The sequence below is a fragment of the Podarcis melisellensis genome, assembly GCF_964234715.1.
Source record: "Podarcis melisellensis genome assembly, chromosome: 6".
NCBI lineage: Eukaryota > Metazoa > Chordata > Lepidosauria > Squamata > Lacertidae > Podarcis > Podarcis melisellensis.
The window spans coordinates 61,631,902-61,654,476 of NC_138538.1; the positions used below are offsets into that span (position 1 = coordinate 61,631,902).

The 22,575-nt window shown below is 41.6% G+C and overlaps 1 protein-coding gene across 19 annotated transcripts in view; it reads left to right on the plus strand.

Annotated features, from left to right (window-relative positions):
• The window catches only part of SGIP1 (SH3GL interacting endocytic adaptor 1), a 145,685-nt gene that overhangs the window by 11,826 nt on the left and 111,284 nt on the right, over positions 1 to 22,575 (plus strand). For 13 of the 19 annotated variants that reach the window (XM_081915752.1, XM_081915741.1, XM_081915756.1 and 10 more), the window contains exon 1: positions 21,001 to 21,160. In XM_081915752.1, the coding sequence (XP_081771878.1) occupies positions 21,016 to 21,160 (145 nt within the window). In that variant the 5' untranslated portion in view covers positions 21,001 to 21,015. Of the gene's footprint in view, positions 1 to 9,773; positions 9,819 to 20,875; positions 20,966 to 21,000; positions 21,161 to 22,575 lie in introns of those variants that run through there. The other 6 variants (XM_081915742.1, XM_081915761.1, XM_081915760.1 and 3 more) reach the window with 2 other exon arrangements.

Below are 22,575 nucleotides of genomic sequence, written 5' to 3' on the forward strand. Positions count from 1 at the left end.
ACAGAGGAAGAAAGGTTGACATTTGTTATGGATCAGTTAAGTGGCCATAAACCCATGCAGGCCAATATGCGAAACAAAAAATGTGTGGCTACCGTGTATTATTTCGATTTATGCTTTGTTATTTACTGTCACGGTATTCCATCTAGGGATGAAGCTGGCGGATTTAAGCTTTATTTAGCAAATCCCTTGCCATCAGAACCTAAAGCTCCTTGCGCTCGGCATGCACTGTCCAGAAGGCACCTTGTCTAGCAAGGCATATGGGGCATGCTACTTGGAGCTAATAGCTAGGAACCAAGGAATACAGCTGCTCCAGCAGGACCTTCTCTCGTGTAATAAAGCATGACTTCACTTTTGGCTATGACTAAGTCATCTTATTTTTAATGTTTCTGCATGGAAACTGAGGCTGTTCTTAATTTCTGAATGTAGGTTGCAAAAACAAAAACCTTCCTTAAAGGTTCAGATTAAAATCCAAGGGATTTCACTAAGCTGCCTCTTCACATGTCAGGACTGTTTAAATTGCTGTGAAAATCCTGATTTGTTCATGGCAGTTGATAGCCGTAAGAATTGCCGTTGCTCAGTGGTTGAGCACATCCAAGATTTTTGTCCTGCTTTTCTCTAGATAGAGTTGTAATCAGTGTGTTTCACCGAAGTCCCAAAAGGGAACAACAGATAAAAATGGGAGCTGAAATATTCTAAAGTAAATGAATCAGTATGTAAAAGCAGCAGTTCTCAGTAAAAGCCATTTATGGAGCACAATACCGTGGAAATCCATGCAAGAATAGTTTTCACTGCCCATTTGAAAGTGAGCAGTGTTAGTGGGGTCACCAGTTACATATTGCCAAAAAAAAAAGAAGAGATGCATTACTGAAAGGTAACACAGATCTGCATAAAAATTCCATGTGCTAATATATATTTACGTATAATATGCTATAGATACACATTTAGAAATGATTAGTATAATTTAAATAGAAATGCAATAAACAGAAATACAATTCCTTTTTTGTTTATTTATGTTGTGAGTAGATTCATAACATGCCCATCATTGCAGTGTATCTCAACATGGGGTACAACACATGACTGTGACCAGGTGAACTGTTTGCCTGCTATCTATGTGCTGTTTCAACTCACATAATAAGTGCCAAATACTTTCCAGCCATCCCACCATGGCACCAGAAATGCACACACACTTACTAATTTTTATGAAACAGTTTAATCAATGGAACAGTGCCCATATGTTTTTCAGACATTATTGAAAGATAAAGAGAGCATGTCATGGGGTGGGGAAACCTTTCTTTAAAAGTTGCTGAAGTCTGAAGACAGTAATGGTGCAAAACTGAAATGGGCTACTATGAGACCTTGGATCTTCTCTGACTAATGGTCAAACTATACAAGACACTATTCACACAGGAAACAATTGTGTGAATGGTGTCTAGAGATAGGTATGAGGTAGAATGCAGATAAGGATTTTGGAATGAGATGGGTCTAAGGGTGTGGTCAGCTTTGCTCCTGGTCTATTCCTCATCCAGATCTACACCTCCCACACCAACTCTTTACCTTTTAAGAGCTATTCATGCAATGTCTGAGCAATGTCTTGCCACATTTGTCCTTAGAGAATCTTGGAGAAACTCTCTGGCTACCTGGAGCTTCTATTAGGCATTTAAAAAAAATGTTTCTGATTTATTTCTATGACATGTTACCAGCAAGTCATTGAATGGCCTTAAGCAAGTTCCAGTCAATTCCAAGTCTTTATGTCCAGTCCAGTAGTAACAATATTGTATGTGTAGGACTGTCTGTCTCCCTGTGTGTCTCCAAAGCAAGAATAAATTAGCTGGTACCAAGACCCTAGCCTACTGTGAGTTTAGGCAAGGGTGTTCTTTTGGCTTTAAATCTCTGGGAAGTGTAATCTAACTCTGGTCTCCAATTTTCAAAATTAAAGCATAAGAGAGTTTCTAGCCCACCCTTTATAATATGATTCCAGGGTGGGTTCAAGTAGAATAAAGCAATGCAGCCCAATGTTATAGAAGCAGGCACAAATACAGAATCTTTTTGAGAAACGGTCAGGGAGTCATGATCTCAGCTCCTCATTTGCAGTGGGAATGGTGGAATTTCCAACCCCCTCCCCTGAAAAACCCTGGACAGACAAATTTCACCTGGTGCCAAAAGAAGAACAGTACTGGCACTAGCTGTGCCCCTAGGACAGCCTACACCAAGCTGGTACCGTACCCTTCAGACGTTGTGGGTAACAACTACCACCAGCCCCAGCCAACTTGGTGAAAGCTCCCTTAGAGGGAGGGCATTCTGCAGGCTGTTCATTTGACAAATGAGCAAGTGATCCAGCTAAAGCAGGAGCCAAAGGCTGCAAAAGTTGGCACGAGTGGCCTCCTTCATCTGTAAGAAGGGATACCCTGCAGCTCTGCTGGAGAGAGGTGGCTATCAATTCTGCTTAGAAGTCAATCCATTATGATGCTTTCTTTTCCCTTCGTTGGAGACAGGAAGTCCAAAAGTGGGATACCGCTGAGGCGAACTTTGTTTTAAAATTCTAATACCGTTCTGTGAGGTGGCTTATTTTGCTTAAAATGGCAGATAATTATCTCAGGAATTGCTGAGGCTGTTAAGGTGAGCTGAGGACCCACTGAGATTCTTGACTGTTTCTTTCATTTTGAGAATCTGCTGTTGATGGCCCCTTCCAAACTCTGGGTAGTGCGTCTTAAATAAACTACTGCTCTCTCTTTTTAAAGCTAAAGTTGGTATAATAAAACACCACAGTGTTCATGGGCATTGCTATAACTTTCAGAAATGATAGCTTCTAACTAATGTTCTTTGTTCTTGCTATGCTAAAGAGAATTTATTGCACTATTACCCAGCAAGGGAGACAAGTTGGTGGGTTTTATATATTGCAAGGAATATAAATTTTTCTAGATGACACAGTGGAATTTTATTTATTTACAGATTATTAGGTAATACTTGATCCATTGAAAACAATTTAGTAACGTAATCCTATTGATTTCAGTATGTCTACTCTGAGTATGACTTAATTGGTTTTCACCTACTGTGTGTATTTCAGAAGTGCATTATATTGTTTGAAAATATTAATGTTGATGTGTAAGCTACCCACCCCAATACTTGTTGCTTTTCCCTTATCTCCCTCTGTATCTGCGTAGAATATTCTTCCATTGCTTACTAATTTTCAGGAACCTTCCAATATCTTTCCTATTATTTAATAGAAAAGGCCTCAGCCCTTCATGCAGAATTTTGTGAGGCTTACATGTAGTTGCCATTATATGACAAATTTAACGGCTTTTATAAGTGGAAATGGATTTTGGACATATATGAAAGCATCCAGGATTTTGAAGAATTATTGTTCAGCCCATTTTTGTCTCTCAGAATATAGTTAGGTGTGTAAGGAAAGAAGAAATACAATCAATCAGCACATTGCACTAGAATTTTCTTTGTATTGTTTAATACCAACTCCCTTCTCTTGCGGGGGCCCAATTTGTGCCAGTACCTTCCCTTAAGGGTTTAGGTGTAATCCTTGGTGCCTCCCTTTCCATGGAGGCGCAGGTTACAGCAACAGCCAAGGCTACATTTTCCAATCTTCGCCGCATTAAGCAGTTGGTCCCTTATCTTTCCCACCCCGATCTGGCCACAGTGATCCATGCAATGGTCACCTCCAGGCTTGACTACTGTAATTCGCTCTATGCGGGGCTGCCCTTGAAGGTGTCCCAGAAACTCCAGCTGGTGCAGAATGCTGCAGCGAGGCTCCTCACAGGGTCCCTGCCATGGGAGCATATTCACCCAGTGCTTTACCAGTTGCACTGGCTCCCGGTGGAGTATCGGGTCAAGGTGCTGGTTTTGACCTTTAAAGCCCTTTGTGGCTTAGGGCCCTCGTATTTACGGGACCGCCTCTCCTGGTATGCTTTGCAGAGGACCTTAAGGTCCATGAATAATCACAGTTTAGAGGTCCTGGGCCCTAAGGAAGTCAGATTATTCTCCACCAGGGCCAGGGCCTCCGCAGTGATGGCTCCAACCTGGTGGAATGCTCTGTCCCATGAGACCAGGGCCCTGCAGGATTTAACTTCCTTCTGCAGGGCCTGTAAGACAGACCTATTCCGCCTGCCTTTCAATTTGAACTTAGCCTGATCTTTTATTCCTCTTCCTTCCCTCCCCCTCCCCTTTTTATGAAGATTACCCGTCTGGGATCCCACAGCTAATTCTCCCCTGGTCTCCTCACTGGCCCAAATAGGATTAATTTAGCCAGCTAGCCCTGGTGATCATCTAATGTTTATTGGATGGATTTCCCCCTAAATTGATTTTTGAATTCTGAATTTATTGTTATTCACATTTTATACTGTATTTTATGCTGTTTTTTTTTTTGTTGTTGTTGCGTCAATTAAGTGTTTTAAATTTGTTGTTAGCCACCCTGAGCCTGGTTTTCTGAACCGGGAAGGGCAGGGTATAAATAAAATTTTATTATTATTATTATTAGGCAATGGAATGTAGATTGCAGGACATTATAGTGGGGTAGTATTGTGCCTGGGTTGCTCATTCCTTCATATTTAATTGTTTTATAAATATTGTTCCTCAAATATCCCTACATAATTTAGTAGATATATTATGTTCTAAGAAAGTTAGAACAAAGTTTCATTACACCTGCTGAAGAAATAATGTAAATTTGTAAAGCAACTATTACAAAGTCAACTTAAATTAAAACATAAGGAGACAAATGGTTGTGACTCCTCTAAAATTTTCTCCATCCACCCACAACTGCTATTACTGCTATTATCAAGTGTGCCCCCCATAGGGTGCAGTATAAGCAAAGCACATTGTTCACATGGAAAATTTCCAGTGTTTTCCTTTTATAAGTCAAGGAGCAGCAGTGAAGTTTGGCAGTGCATAGGACAGTACCATTCACAGTTTCTCAGAGCTACTTTGCTTTTGCTGTCTGTCTAGACTTCATCATGTGTGTCTCTTACCCCACACTAAAGTGCTTTCTTATTCAATAATTCATTTGAATGAAGAGCCTTAAGTTAACCTCTCCACCCCCCACCCGATTTCTATAACAGGCTATCTTGGGAGCCTTTAGTAAATCAAAGGGCTGAAGTAAAATGGGTGTGTAATTACAGTGGTACCTCAAGTTACAAACTCCTCAGGTTACAAACGCTTTAGGTTACAAACTCCGCTAACCTGGAAGAGTTACCTCGAGTTGAAAACTTTGCCCCAGGATGAGAACGGCAATTGTTCCAGCAGCGCAGTGGCAGCAAGAGGCCCCATTAGTGAAAGCTCGCCTCTAGTTAAGAACAGTTTCAGGTTAAGAATGGACCTCCGGAACAAATCAAGTTTGTAACTAGAGGTACCACTGTATAATTATGCACTAAAAATGTTAACACATATGATGCCATGCTACAGTTGGTACACATGTGGTCTTTATTCTGTGTCTGATTCTGAAACAGTGTCCGTCAAGATGACCGGTTGTGTGTGTATGCAATAGTTCTCTGCACTTGTATGCACACCTTGCATAGGAGCCAACTCCTAGGGGCCGTGGAGGCTTCAGCCCCCACAATAAAATATTTGAGGTGGTCAGGCCCCCACAAAGTTCATGGACATTCCCATTCAAATGGTGTGTGCACTGTGTCATGTGACTGATGATGTGGGATGGGGCTTACCTAGGCCCCCCACAATATTTTATTCAGATTGGCACCACTGACATCTTGTATTCCTTCCAGGCCTGTACAGAGGAGGATGGGAACTGGGTACACTTGCTCCGAATTTGTAGAGGTAAGGTGGTCAGGGCCCCCGCCAGGGATCGGCTGCTTTTTTGTTGGAGTTTATTTCTTTATTCTAACAAGACTCCTGCCCTGGGCTTCAGACAAGCTCTGCACCAGCATGATTCCTTCTCAACTCAACTGAGAAGCATTGAAGAGATGGCCATATGTAGTTATTGAGGCCCAGTACTGCCCAGTGTAAACAGTTTGCATTGGAATGGCCCAGTCTTCCAGCTGTTTTGTGGGGTATGAGAAACTGGCTGTGCAGGGGTGGGCTGTCACCACAACATTATCTGCTTTTTAGTCCCGGTCACGTCTCAACTTGGGACGCAGGTGGCGCTGTGGGTTAAAGCCTCAGTGCCTAGGACTTGCCGATCGAAAGGTCGGCGGTTCGAATCCCTGCGGCGGGGTGCGCTCCCGCTGCTCGGTCCCAGCGCCTGCCAACCTAGCAGTTCGAAAGCACCTCCAGGTGCAAGTAGATAAATAGGGACCGCTTACCAGCGGGAAGGTAAACGGCGTTTCCGTGTGCGGCTCTGGCTCGCCAGATGCAGCTTTGTCACGCTGGCCACATGACCCGGAAGTGTCTCCGGACAGCGCTGGCCCCTGGCCTCTTAAGTGAGATGGGCGCACAACCCCAGAGTCTGTCAAGACTGGCCCGTACGGGCAGGGGTACCTTTACCTTTACCTTTACCACGTCTCAATTTGGAAAGAAATAGTATCTCTTTATGCACTTTGAAGTTAGAGTTTTTGTCTTGTTTTCAAGAGGAAGCCGTTATGTCTTTTTAAAGTGTCTTTGATATTCTGTAACAAACCACAATATTAAGAAACATCCACATTCATACCAGTGGTTGGTTCACACTACCTCTAAACTGGAATTTGTATATATAGGGTGATATTAAATTCTAGTTCTACTCAGAATAGACCCATTGATGATTTTCGGAGGGTGGAAACATGAGAACAGGCCTCTTCTGCGGTGACTCCCTTCTCTTCCCCAGGGAGACTTGCCTGGCACCTTTGTTGCATATCATTAGGCACCAGGCAAAAGCATTTCTCTTCTCCCAGGCCTTTGTTTAATTGTTTAAACCCAGTCTATGGCCTTTTAAACCATTGGGAGGGGTATTGTTTTTGTTATTATGGTATTTTTCTGTTTTTATATTATAAACCACCCTGTGATCTTCGCATGATTGGCAGTATATAAATTAAATAAATCAATAAATGATAAAATTACTTAGTTTCATTAATTTCAGTGGGTCTATTCTGATTGGGTTATAACTGAATACGACTACAGGAGGTACTCTGTACATGTACGATGTAAAATTGGATCCATGGTGCACATGAGCATCAGACACCATCACTCTTTCCAATGGGAAAGCTCTAACTGCAGGCATATATGTACAATGGGCTTGTGTAGCACATTGCCTTGTATGTTCATAGGCATACATTCAGGCTTATGGTGCTGTTGCACATATGAACTTTCCAAATTACAGATTATCTGAGAATTAACTTCTAGTTAGGATTAAAACAGCAACTATGAAGGAGATGGTCATCTGGGCAGCCATACACACTGCCCAGGCTTGTGTCCCGGGCAGGTCACTTCGCTGCTGCTAACGCAGTGGCTTGACTTCACCCCCAGAGGTGCACTCCATTGTCTCTTGAGACAGATGGATGCCAACAAGTCTCAAAGCAGCGGAATGTATGTACTGATTGGAAGAGAGCAAAGAAACAATAAGAGCAGTTGGCAGTCCTGCGGGCTCCATTATTATGACTCAACCTTCATACCAAGATCATGTGAATTTCCAGTTGGGCAGTCAAGACTGTGCAAACTCCTTCCTCTCTAATCCCCCAAAGCCATTATTTCACTGACCAGGACTGCGCACTAGTGCTGCTGCATCTAAGTTGTATTTCTGCAAAGAAGACAAATTTTGAGCTGAGGTGTCTAAAAGACTGGGACTGGTGGGTCCATTGGGCAATATTCCATTATAGTCTCCATGTCATATGGCTTCAAGGGCATATTCCTATATCAAGGTTCAAACCAAGGCTAGTGTTCTAGAAAGTTTGCCAAGAACATTGAATTATTAGATTTAGAGGACTTTGTCCTTACTTGAAAATCTTAAAGCAAAAATCATACTAAGAAATCAAATCATGCCCCTTGTAAGTCAGCTGTTAACCATGTGTACCTGTTTGAACTCTTGTACCATAAATGAGGCGGAGGAGACCTTTGGCCCTCCAGAAGTTGATGGACTACAATTCCTATCAGCCCCAGCCAACATCACCAATTGTCAGACATGATGGGAGTTGTAGTTCAGCAGCATCTATAGAGCCAAAGGTTCCTCACAGATGGATAAATCTGTTACTTAAGAATTCTCCAGCCTGTATAGCACAGGTCACTGGAAAATCCTGTAGCAGGGATTTGAGAGAGCCGATCCTTTGAGAAAACACAGCATGTTTAAATGGAAAAAATGTTAACTTCAAGTTCCCTTAATCCTGGTACTATGTGAAAGAGTAAATAATTATTTTTCCAGAACTTTAAAGAATACCTTAAGACTGTTGCAGAGATCTATCTGTTATCTATCTCTTATCTAAGTCTCCTTTAGCAGTCACTGAGACAAATTTTATTTGCTTCCACTGTGAGTATTGGCTGTGGCAAAAATGCTCTCTTCCTTTACCCACTTCACATATTTACTTCAGTAGTAAATATGTTTAGCAATACCAATGGCTACAGAAGAACTACTAGGATATGATTAAATACGCCTGCTGTGGAAGGAGAAGACAGACGAATTACAGGGGGGGTAGTCAGCAACACTCTAGGTTTTCTCACCCCACCGTTTAGCCTTGTATATACAATTTGTTACTGCATTGCAAGGTAACAAGTGAGAGATGCCAATGTTGGTTCGTGTCTGTTTTACCGTTGTGTTTCCTGAAAACCTGCAGCCTGGTCCCACAGCTTTTTATTTCTTCTCTCCTGACGTTCTTGCGCATTTCCGAGCCTGCTGGTTTTGAAAGTCCCTCGTGTCTGTATCCCTTTTGTTTCCTCTGGTTTTCTAATGGCAGTTCCCTGCCCCTTGATGCGGATGCTCTCCAAGCGAAATTAATTCCAGTGCACTCTTGGAAGGTGGTCTGGGTGAAATTCCTTCTGCATCCTCCTCCTGAGGATAATTGTTTATGATGTGACGTCAGGCCAATTGATTTTTCTCTTGAATGGTTGGTGGGGGGCAGGGAAGGAGGGACTGGCAGGGAGGAGAGGGGAATGGGGGGGGGGGAGGAATCAGCCGACACAAATGTGAAGCCAGGCTTACAGTTTCTCTGTGTTATGAGATCTATAGAAGCTGACATCCTGGATATATGGGCATTATCAGAAGGCAGCTGCGCAGTTCCATTTATACAGTACCGTGCCAGCAGAATTTATTTTTAATTTTTTTAAAAAATAAAATAAAAAAGAATATAATTAAATCAATTTTGCCCCAACCCTGTTTACATGCAGATTTCACAGCAAACCTCTCTGCTAATCTGACAGTGCTTGATAATTAATCTTGTTCACCCAGATGCTGCCACAAGATTATTGAAGGGGGAAGTACATCACAAGGCACAGAAGCTGAGGGCGTGTGTGTGTGTGTTGTGAAACCGAGGGGGAGAAAGGGGGGAAAATAGGTTCCTGTGTTCTCCAGGGGTATTGTGTCAGGAGATGCAAGCAAGCTACCATGTGACGAGATAGAAAGCTAGAGGGATTGGCTGAGATACTAGCAGGCGTGTGAGCTAAGCCAGCTCCCTCCACCCCTCCCTTTCTCTCTCTCTCTCTCTCTCTCTCTCAGCATCCTTCTGTGAGCCTGTAGGTGATACAGCTACAGCAGCATCCATGGCCTATCTTTTGCCTTAGCACACTCTCATTCTGTTTTTTCCTCCGCATTTTATTTTCTTCTGGCTGCTGCACCAATCATGTATCTAAGACACTGGTTTTAAGAGCTTACATTAAGCATCTGATAACTGGAATCGTAATTTCCTGTATTTTTTCAGGCTCTGTGGAAACTAAGGAATGCAATTCTGCCACCATGATGGAAGGTAGGTTCTGCTCTGATTATGCCTTAACATTTTTAGCGCTGTGTGTTACAGCAGTGCTTGGAGGGCAAAACTGTTGATGCCTTAGATGGGTATCATCTATAGAACATTCTGGGTGCAGGATTAAAAATATTAAAAGCCGAACTTCCGTGGTACAAATAACTGACTTGCCAGATACCATCTCTAGTGATCAAATTCTCGGTTCTGTTGATGCAGTTGTGGTTGTGGACATTTTTTTTATTCATGCAGATCTTCTCAGGGTAGAAGAAAATCCAGCAGTTAGTGACACATTGAAATATTCTGTGCAAATAAAGAGAAGGGGAGAAACATTTGCATAGCAAATATGGAAGATGGGAGTATTTTATTTTATTGCATTAAGAATGGTGCGTTGAATACTCTGTAGAAAAATCACTGACACTTTTTTGTGCATGTTTGGGGGGTGGGGGGAGAAAAGGGTTGCATAAAACATTTTCAGGTTAGATTCACTTAATCTTTTATTGGAGAAGGAATCTATTTTGTTCTGTAGTTATTACTTCTTTAGACATACACCTGAAAATAATTAGAAGGATGCAGATATATTCAAACATAAGAAAAGAAGGATACTTTTGGGTTTTCCCATTAGTGTAGTATTTTTGTTTGGAGGCCATAACATAGCAATCCTCCAGCCCTTTAATTTGCAGCAGTTGTGGCAGAATGTTAGGCTCTTTTAGCTTAGAGCTTTGCTATAGGGAAATGTATGTGACTTTATGTAAAACAACATGGCCCACTAAGTATTATAGGTCTCATGCTGGTATAGTGAATCATGTACATATAAGCATGTATGGTTGAAATTTGGAACATAATTCAGTTTGACAGGTCTCTTGCAAGAGGGCTTTATCTTTCTGAGGTGGAAATATTGCAAACCTCTAGAATCCTATTTTTTGTTTCACCAATTCTGAGCTCTTGAGGGAAAGGAATCCACCCTGGGATGTTGAACTAAGATAAAATTCTTAATTGTTCTACGGTTCCTGAGATGATGACAAAATTAGTAATGAGGTTAAAGGCATTCTGGTATACTGAGACTGCATTTTTGTGGCTTTCATACCACAACATGCTGCAGAGATACTAGCTTTTGTAAAAATGACCCATACAGTTTTGTGTCCAGTACAAATATAATAGTCCGAAGAAGTAGGCAGCTCAAAGGGGAAAACTGCATTTATCCTGCATATTCAGTAAAGATTGATGATTTCACAGCTAAACGTTTATTTGCCTGCCATTTCCCCTACCATCACTGTAAGGTGTCTAACTGTGGATGTCATCCCATATCACAGCCTTTTCTTGACTATGACAAATTTCATAAAGCCATTTCTGTAACAAGAAATGCAGTCTATATAGCTGAAGAACCAGTATAAATTTAAATGAATTGCAGTTTGTGGCCTATGTGTTTCTTTAATAATAATAATAAATTACTGTATCTAAATTGCAATATGAATTAATACAGTCAAATAGAACCAAACTCAGTTTTTAGTCTGTTGAGATTTTTAACAATTTAAGCATGCTGTTTGAAGATCATATCACAGTAAGACACAGCTTTGATTCCCTGCCCTCCCCCCTTTCCTGCTATATATTGTACTGTCATGTGTTGAGTTCAGTGCATATTATTAAGCTTTATGAAAGTTCTGTTTAATTTAAATATGAAATAAACAAACACACGCACAGTGAGTTTATTGCCTGTAATATCATAAATTTGTAGGTACCCATGAGACACATTGCAGGCATTTCTTGGAGATGACAAAATATCATTTTAGGTTTTTTGTAATGAGAGGAAGCTACACATAGAGAGAGATAGCATACTTGTTGGAGTGGCCTAAGTCAACTAGTTACTAGCCTTTTTAATTAGCATTATGCTTTCAGGAGCCATAAGCAAATGAGAACTGAAAGGTAAAATCATTCTTATTAGCATAATTATGAAATTCCTGAATTTTCAAATGCTGTTAAGCTGATATTTGGACTGGAGAATAGTGAACTCCAGTCGAAGCAAATCAAAACAATTTAAATCTTTCCCAAAGTTTCTTTTTCAGATAAGCATCCAAATCATGTGAACAGACATGAGGGTCTCTTTTTAATGTCTGTTATATTTGAAAGAATGAAAAAAATACCATTTGTTATTTAATCTGTTCCACAAATTGTGTTTAAAATGTGCAAGACAATGTGTGCTGTTTCAAAGTAACACACAAACACACACACACACATATAGAGGAACATACATGTGGAACCAATGGTATTGAGACCAAGAAATGCTCATTCTTTAATCTCTTTCACGGAGGAATATATTAGATCATAAGGGAGGGGCGGGGTCAAAGGAGAGAAAGATGCTGATGGAACCAACTTAATTATGACTTACAGCACAATCCTATGCATGTTGACTTAAAAAGTTGGCTCCCTTTAGTTCAATGTGCATAGGATTGCTGTGAAACTCCCTTCCCTGGGAGTGTATATACATCAGTGTTTGGGCCTCCTAGAAACTTCAAGCCTTCTCTACTCCCATAATTCTCTCTTCTGCTTAGGTATATTTCTCTGAAGGCCTGTTTACCATAGGAGTTTGATGGTTTTTTAAAAAAGCTAATGTTTTGTGGTGGTTATGTTCTGGGGCTTGTATCCTAATTAGGTTGCTCTGAATGTAAGGGCTCCTTCCATGTTGGATTAGGATCTGGGAGATCAGGTAAAATTGGAAGGAAGGAAGGTAAAATGGAAGGGAAGGATGGGTCTATGGAGCATGGCCAACAGTTGTTGAGCTGAGATGTAATATATTGGCTGAAATAAATAACTAATTGAAATAAATAACAAATTGGCTGCAAGGCATGAGGCCACCTCTTCCCACCCATGTGACAAAATTTAAAGACAAAATAATTGTCTTACTGTGTTTTATATGCATATTGTATTTCAAACAACTTTGACTAGATCTGAAAATTATCACATTAAAAACAGATTGTTGATCCATCTTGTCCCCAAACATGAGCTGGATTTCTATTCTGCTGTTCTAACGTCAGCAGATCTGTTTTATAATCACACCAGCAAACAGTAATTCTTATTCCCAAGAGCAGTAGTATATGGTGCCTCTTTTGAGCTGGCTAGGGTAAACCTGTACTGTTGGAAAATCATTTGCGCTAGTGCACACTCCAATTACTGGATTTGTTTGGGCTTTGGGAGAAATGCAGTAATGAATGAAGAAAGAGGAAATGTATGACTATGCTAAAGGCCTAAGAAAGCTCAGCAAAAGTTGGAAATTCCATTATCATAAAAACTGATATTTGCAGACATTTTAAAATAAAACTTATTCAAGCTGAAGCTGCATGCAGATACCATACAGACAGATGCTCTTTGCTTTATTGTGTATAGATTGTGCAGTCTGGGCCTACATGCACTGATCACTAAGCAGATGCATTCCCATGTAAACAGTGTCCAGTGTGTGGACTGCAGGTGCATGTGTGGGGTGTTGGAATAGCCAGCCCAATCCTAAATGTCTGCCATGTATTTAATATTCTTTATTTAAATATTTCCACTGCCCTTCAGCAGAGCTTCTAGGGCAAACTGATACAATTCAAATAAAGCATAAACAACAAACTTTTTTAAAAAAAAAAACCCCATTAATATTGTTAAAATACTGGGAAAATGAAAACATTGTTGCCTGGCACCTGGTGATAAGAGAGGTGTAGTCTAAAGCATTTGTGAATGAACAGCCTCCGTGGTCAAATAACTGGAAACTTTAATTTTATGGAAGCTGAATGTAAATGGACACCCACACTCATTAGGGATCCCCTCCCAAATAATTAGAGGTTCAAACAGAATTTTTGTCTCAGTCTGTACTTGTTTGGTAGAATAAATCTGCTTTCGAGTTAACTCCTTTTTATTTATTTTGACAATAATTTTTTCTCAAGATGGCAAAAATCTTATGTTTCTGTCAAGCCTAAAATGACTACTGTATCTTAGGCAACTGTAATGCATCAGTAACAATTGTTTGTCCTTCAGGCAAGATAGCATTGTGCAAATGTAAAGCTTGGAGCATTGCAGTTTGACAGCATACATTCCAAATAGGCAGCATACTTTCTTGTGCTATATTCTGTGCTACAGACAAATGGCAGAACTATTCTACCACCTTTTCTAATTCCTCTGCTTTTGAGTGCTAAATCTTGTTAAAAATGGAAATATTGGCAGATATCCCCCTTTTTAGTGGTTTTCTTGGATTCTTGACAATGAAAGTTGATAGATATTGTTTGCACTTAGCATTTACAGCACTTTTAAACATGTTCATTTTCATTACATTACAGTCATTCTCCAATTTCTCTTCACAACAATCCTGTGGGCTAGGCCACATGTATTCCCTGCGGCTGATCAGGAACTAAAACTGTAAAACTGCAATTTGCATAAAGCCAGGCACTAAGTCCATGGCTGAGTGGGATTCAAGGTCTCCCATGGCACCCAAACATAGAACATAAGAAGAGCCCTGCTAAATGAGACCAAAGGCCCATCTAGTTCTGCCTCCTCTTCTCACTGGACAACGACATTCCTTTGGGAAGATGGCCAGGAGGGCTTGAATGCAACAACATGCTTCCCACTTATGCTTTCCAGCTACTGGTATTCAGTACTATACAGCCTCCAAAACATGAGATATCATACAGTCATCATGGCTAGCAGCCTTTGATAGTCTTCCCCACCATGAATTAGTCTTAAACCTTTTTAAAGTCATTCAGATTGGTGGCTATTCCTACATCTTTTGGTAGTGAATTCCATACTTTAACTAAGCACTGTGGGAAGGAGTGCTTCCTTTTTTTTTCTGTCCTAAATCTCCAACATTCATTTTCCCTGAATAACCCTCAGGCTGTAGTATTTTGAGAGAGGGAGGGGGGGGAAGTATTTGTCCATTTTCTCCACACCATGCATAATTCTGTACACCTCATGTCCCCTGCTTATTTGTCTTTTTCCACCCCCCAAAAGGCCTCAAATGCTGTTCTTCCAGCCACACAAACATTTTGGTTGCCCTTTTCTGTGCTTTTTTCCAGGTCTATAATATCATTTTTGAGATGAGGCGATCAGAACTGTAGGCAGTATTCAAAGTGCAATTGCACCATAGATTTGTATAACATGGTTACGTGATCGAGAGTTTTCTTTTCAGTCCCTTCTCTAGAGATCCATATAATGGAATTTGCCTTTTTCACAGCTACCATGCACCAGTTCAATAGTTTTATTGATCACATCTCCTTCCTGGTCAGCTGCCACCTGTTCAGACTCCTTAAGCTCATATTTGAAGTTAGGCTGTCTTACCCCAATGTGCATCACTGTAGCATACTATTCTTCATCATTTTGCTTCAGTGGCCTAAAATTGGCTCAGACATTTTTATATTCTGTTAATGGGTTACTAAAATGAATCCATGAGTATTATAGCTTGAAGATTGTTGTTGTTTAGTCATTTAGTTGTGTCCGACTCTTCATGACCCCGTGGACCAGAGCACGCCAGGCACTCCTGTCTTCCACTGCCTCCCACAGTTTGGTCAAACTCATGCTGGTAGCTTCGAGAACACTGTCCAACCATCTCATCCTCTGTGGTCCCCTTCTCCTTGTGCCCTCAATCTTTCCCAACATCAGGGTCTTTTCCAAGGAGTCTTCTCTTCTCATGAGGTGGCCAAAGTATTGGAGCCTCAGCTTCACGATCTGTCCTTCCAGTGAGCACTCAGGGCTGATTTCCTTAAGAATGGATACGTTTGATCTACTTGCAGTCCGTGGGACTCTCAAGAGTCTCCTCCAGCACCATAATTCAAAAGCATCAATTCTTTGGCGATCAGCCTTCTTTATGGTCCAGCTCTCACTTCCATACATCACTACTGGGAAAACCATAGTTTTAACTATATTAATAGCAGTAATTTTTCCTACAATTTGTTTTACCAGAAAACAGGCAAAGGGGTATTCATTGCAAAGCATCTTTATACAACATATTATAGAGCCAGTCAACACTATTTCCCCTTCCTCACCTTTCAGCGCAGGGTGTTGAGATATGCAAGAACTAGAAATACTGTTCTAGGGCCACCTGCAGCATCACTGACTCTTGTGCACTCAACAATCGGTGCCTTGAATAGTGTTCCTCTTTTGTTTTGACCTATCCAGGTGAGTCAATCTCTCATAGATGCTTCCAAAATCTACACAAGCAAACACAGTATAATGTGTGACCAATCAGCACCTAGCTGCCCTAACTTTGTGTTTTGAATATGCAGGACTTAAAAAACCAATCCCACAGGAAGTGAAAAGGTGAGGAACAAACTTCCATTTCATTTCAATAGTCAAAGACGTTTGGACTTAGTTTGAATTATATTGCTTTTCAATAGTATTTAGCAAGACTATCCACCTCTGTATGGTTTATTCTAAGCTGTATTTATTGTTTGCTCAGAGCTAGTCTTTTAGTCTGTGGGGAAAACCTATGTGTCTTGTCCAGTTGTATATGGCATATAGCCAAACTTATGTTCAGTCAAATACATATAGGGGGGAAAATAGACTTCCAAACGTCTGTCAGTTTGAGCTAATGTGCTTCTTTTGGAACCGAGTCATGTATAATTTTTTAGAAGTGTTTTAATTTTTATGAATCCCTGTTTACTATTGTGTACTTGGAACTAAAATTTTGATATTATCACCCACCCATCCTCCATCCCTGGAATGGCAGGGCAATGGGAGTGGGTTTCCACTCTCCCCGTACTGTGTTAGTTGTGTATGGGGCTAATACCTGTATACAGCTATAGTGTTTGTTGTATTCCTTCTGGAAATAATGAGAGCAGTCCAACTAAAGTTGAGCACCTATACGTTCAATTTATTTTGGTGAGAGAATCAAGCCTATGGAAAGCATCTTCAGTTAATACTAGTTTGGTTTAACTGCTCTCTTCACTTTGGCTAAGTTGGGTCAATAGTTATAGTATTTCACTACAATTATCTTAGTACTTGAGAGTGCACATTATATAGGAGATTAATGGTTTGCTGGTGAGCAGTACACCAGAGGTGGGGAACCTGTGACCTAGGTACTGTTAGACCGCAGCTCAAATCAGCCCCAACCAGCTTGGCCGACTGTCATAGATGATGGGAACTGTAGTCCAGAAACATCTGGAAGGCCAGAGGTTCTCCACAAAAAACCATATATCCACAGTCAAATACAGAAGTGATGCTTCTTGCATTTACTCAGTAAACACTTGTAGTGGTGTGTGAAAGAGTTGAGTGTCCCTTTACCAGCTTATCCTGTATTTATTCCAACATTCTTCACCCATGATATTATTTAGTATTATTTATTAATTTATATACCACCCATTTCACTGGCTAACACTTCTGGGTTATAAAACCAGGCACATTGAATTGAACTTTTAAAATAACCTTCTGGTTATTTAACATAGTTAATAAGGGGTTTGTTTCTTTCATACTGAGTTGTACATATTAACCTGAACATCTCTAAGCAAAGCTCAAGTATTTAAAGGGGGGGACAACCTACCTATGTCTTGATGTCCAGGAAGACTGGGATGCAAACCCATTGCTGTGAGAGGGAAAATGAGGTTAAATTATGCGTGAAGATGTTTATGCAAATCTGTTTTCTTGTATCTATATAAGGAGTCCAGGAGACAGTTAAAACTGCAACCAGGCCATAGTGTTTCTGCTACTATGAAAGGAGTGGGTGGAATTCAATCCATTGCAGCCAGCGTACTTACCTATATGTCATGACACAGCAGCATTCCAGTGGGCATTGTAGGTAACAAAAAAAGATGGCGGACCCCAGTCACATGTTTAAATATACCGGTACTTCACAGTGTACAGAAAAAGAGCCAGATTACGAAGTAAAGTTTTAAGAACCATTATCATGCCGAGCCTCATCTGGATTGGGACCATGGTACGTGGGTAGAGGGCTGAGGGTTCTTCCTGCTGCCAGAGTCCCAACAAAAACCATACTCCTGCTTTGCAATTTGTCTTGGGAGAAAAATATTCTGTTTGCACGGAGTGTGGCAGAAATAGTTGCTTCATACTGCGCAGGGATATCAGGAGCCTTTGGCCATCCATATGTTGTTGGGTTTAGATTTGGTGGACAGAGTGCCTGAAGAACTATGGATGGAGGCTCGTAACATATGGTTACCAGATTTTTTTTAATGAATCTGGGAACACTTTTTGGGTTGTTTTTTTTTGAAGCTGAGTAGCAACAGGGAGTCAGTAGTGGGGATGGTGAGGCAAAAGACCCTGGGCCCCCAAGCACACATGCATATTGTATAAAGGTGCAAAGGCCTTCTTTTGCACCCTGTGAAACATAACTGCGCAGAGTTTTTTTTAAAAAACTGGGCAACAGCACGCCGCCTGCCCATGACTCCCAAGCCTTCCCCGATCTCCTTCCCCCTTCGTTTTGACAGATCAGGGGAGGCTCGGGGGTCACAGGCGGGCGGCCGTTGCCCAGGAGGGGCCAGCCTGGTAGTGTAGTTGGCTCTGGCTAGCTTCAGGAGCTGCTTGATGCTCACTGCTGTGGCGCAGGAAAAATGGTGGGCGCCACAGCAGAGAGCAGCTCCTGAAACCTGCCAGAGCCAACTGCTAAGACTGCCGCTGCCATGTTTCCCGGGGACAGATTTGCAAATCCGGGGACTGTCCCTGGAAACCGGGGACGCCTGGTAACCCTATTGTAACATTATACAGGAGGCAGCAATGAAAACCATCCCAATGAAAAGGAAAGGCAAGAAAGCAAAGTGGCTGCCAACGAGGCCTTACAAATAGCGGGGGAGAGAAGGCAAGCAAAATGCGAGGGAGATAGAGAAAGATACAGGAAATTGAATGCAGATTTCCAAAAAATAGCAAGGAGAGACAAGAAGGCCTTCTTAAACGAGCAATGCAAAGAAATAGAGGAAAACAACAGAATGGGAAGAACCAGAGATCTCTTCAAGAAAATTGAAGATATGAAAGGAACATTTCGTTCAAAGATTACCATAATAAAGGACAAAAGTGGTAAGGACCTAACAGAAGCAGAAGATATCAAGAAAAGGTGGCAAGAATACACAGAGGAATTATACCGGAAAGATATGGAGGTCTCATACACCCCAGGTAGTGTGGTTGCTGACCTTGAGCCAGACATCCTGGAGAGTGAAGTCAAATGGGCCTTAGAAAGCACTGCTAATAACAGAGTCAGTGGAAGTGATGATATTCCAGCTGAACTATTTAAAATTTTAAAAGATGGTGCTGTTAAGGTGCTACACTCAATATGCCAGCAAGTTTGGAAAACTCAGCAGCGGCCAGAGGATTGGAGAAGATCAGTCTACATCCCAATCCCAAAGAAGGGCAGTGCCAAAGAATGCTCCAACTACTGCACAATTGCACTCATTTCACACGCTAGCAAGGTTATGCAGGCGTCTTTTAATTTCGTTGCTCCTGCCAACCTAGCAGTTTGAAAGCACGTCAAAGTGCAAGTAGATAAATAGGTACCGCTCTGGCGGGAAGGTAAACGGCCTTTCTGTGCGCTGCTCTGGTTAGCCAGAAGTGGCTTAGTCATGCTGGCAACATGACTGTACACCTGCTCCCTCGGCCAATAAAGCGAGATGAGCGCCGCAACCCCAGAGTCGGCCATGACTGGACCTAATGGTCAGGGGTCTCTTTACCTTTACCTAATCCTCCCTCAGTTACTTTGATTCCTGGTAGCTCCCCCCAAACTAGTTTTCAGAGTGCCTGCTCTCTCTCTCTCTCTTCCCCCACCCACTACTTCCCTCCTTTCAGATCCCTTCCCTGGAGCTCAACCCCCTTAGTCCTCCAATACTGTCTCTATTTCCCCTTCTCTGTCTTCAGCTAACTCCCCATCTGGGGATACTGTAAAGCAACATGTACATTGCTAGTGCTATAGAAATTAATTAATTAAAGTGGGTCTGTAGATATTTCTGTTCTTTTACCTGACATGCTGTTGAGTAAGCTGGTTTGTGGTTTCTCTCCCTGTGTTCTGGTGTTGTGCTGCATCGAGCAGGAAATATGTGCCCTCATTCGTTCATTTATTTTGGTCGTTTACTGCAGATTCTTGGGGCAATTCACATTTTATCTCTTGAATGATCATTTTGTCATGATTTATCATTAAGAAGTCTCCTTCTGCCTGTATTGGCCTCTGGGGTCATGAGGAGTGCACAAGGTAAGGTGAATGCTGGAAGTGTTTTCCAGCCACGGTTGCTTGTATTGGCAGCCAGTAAAATGGAATCTGCTCTGCTTCTCCAGTGGACCATGGTGAGACTTGATTCTGCGCATTCTATTACTTAGCAAGTATCTAACTGGGCCTCAGAAGATAGGCAAATCTAGAGCAGAGGTCAATATTTTCCTACTTTCTAAGGCCAAACTAGAATTACTTGCTCAGAGGATGTTTGGAATCAAGCTTCTCTTTGTCTGTAATCCTTGTTGGCTCCAGGTTTAGGAGAGCCCTTGGGCAAGAACTCCCATAGTCCTTTCAACACCATGAGTCTCTTTCTCACTGCAGCAGCTCCAGGGAGCTTTTATCATCAGGTCCCTTGTGGGGGGTGACCCCCTTGACACATGCCTATGCCATAGCCGCCAACATTTCTCTGATGAAAATAGGGATGTCTCATTCCATAATGATAATTTTACCATTTATACCCCACACATCTTACTGGGTTGCCCCAGCCACTCTGGGCAGCTTCCAGCACATATAAAAACATAATAAATCATTAAACATTTTTTTAAAAAACCTCCTTATACAGGATTGTCTTCAGACGTCTCAGGGGTTTGATAACTCCATGCCCCCAACATTTATCCAATGAAAATAGGGACATCCTAAGGAAAAGCTGGACATTCCAGGATCAAATCAGAAACTGGGGCGGATTCTCTAAATCAGGGATATCCCTGGAAATTAGGGACACTGCTGTGCTGACCCTTGATGGCTGACCCTGCCTGGTTCCCTGGAAGACCAGAGCAGGCTCTTACTGGCTTCCAAAGCAAGCCAAATGAGGAAGCTTTACTTGTGTGTTTGTTGATTGGTGTCAAACCCAACTGGTCATAATGGACTTCTCAAGCATCACTTCCTACAACATGGTTGCTATGGTGTTGCTTAGAGAGGCGTTTAGTGTCATGGATCAAGAAGGGAGGACCTTCTTATCATGCTTCCAGGAAAGTGTAGTGGAAGATGGGTAAGGACTTAAAATTGTTCCCTTACTCTCTGAAACTCTAGCTTAAGTCAATGGCCCATGCTATATGTTCCCTGTATACAAAGGCTGTGGTGCAGGAATTGGATGATGATACACCACACACAGTCAAGATAGCTGCACTTCAGGGTATTGAGGAAAGGAAAGAAGATATTTGTTCACCCTCTAATAGGAATGAGCGTAAGTTGTGTATTTGAGGGGGTTGATGGTCAGAGTGTTGCTGCCTAAGGCAAAGGACAAAATGGCAGTTCCCCTCCCCATTCCACTTAAGAGAAGCAATGGAACCTCAGTTCATCACTAACGACAGGATGGTATACTCCACAACAACTGAGGTAGCATGCTAGTTTAGGGGGTGCAAGGACATGCTGTACAGCATATACAGCTCTGTCCTCCAACAGAAGAGAATGGCTCAGAAGGAACAGCCAAGGGGCTGCTTTCACCACCACTTGAGGTAGTCACCTCACTTTGCCTAATGGTAGGGCCAGCCCTGGTTGTGTTTGATATTTTATTTATTTTTCTGCTCTGTGAACTTGGTGTCCATATCCCAAAAATTAACCTAGTGTCCGTGGCTATGGAAACACTCTGATATTCCTGTAGCAGAAGCAGGAAAAACCCATCTTACTGACAGCAGTGTGGAGAAAGATAAAATAAGCAACAAATGAACTGTTGCCAATGGTTTTCAGACTCACCCGACTGTCCCCTTTATGGTTTACATGTGGCACAAGTAGCCTGAGAACTCAGCTGGGCTTACTCCCAGGCAAGTTTTAGAGATACTTCTGGCTTTTCTGGTGGTCTTTTAAAACTACAAACTGAGCATTATAGATGAAGCTCTCATCTAAATTCTGTCCAAGATTTCTCAGTCCTTTTTCTTTTACAGTTCACACTGCTACAAGCTATGGTCAGTAACTGCCAGTTCCTATTATCTTCAGGAGGATGGCTCCTTACACTTGAGATAAAGCCTTTAGTCTGTGGTGATTTATCTGGAAAAGACTATGTAAGAATAATAAAAAAGAGCAACGATAATTATGATTAGGCCCATAGTGACTGAAAAAAATCATTATTTGTAAACTAACACTACTTAATGACAGATAATATTATTTTTAGAAACAAAGAAAATATCCATTTAGAAATAACAAGAAGCATAAAAGCTACTTCAGATTACTTTTTCTGCTACTCATTATCAGTTGCTGGTGTTTTCCATATTCTTTTTTTTAAAACCCTATAAAGGCAAAATATAAAGATTCAGATTCACAATATTATGTGAATGATATAAGGATATTGACTTTTAAGCAAACTCCAGTCCTAACTCTGGATCTGCTAGCTGGCCTGGGGAGCAGTTTGGGATGAATTGGAGGCACCTCTCTCCATGCATGGAAGAGCTTCTCTGGCGAATGAGCACATCTGCTTAACAACAACAACAACAACAACAACAATAATATGACTGTGAGCATAGATCTATTGCTGGTGGGTTTTTGAACAGCCATCAGTAGGCCCTAACACTGGGCCCGATTCTGGGGATGGGGCATGATAGCGGTGGCTTTGGATACACTGGATCTAAGCCCCTTCGTTCCTCATAGAAGCCCCAGAATAGCCTC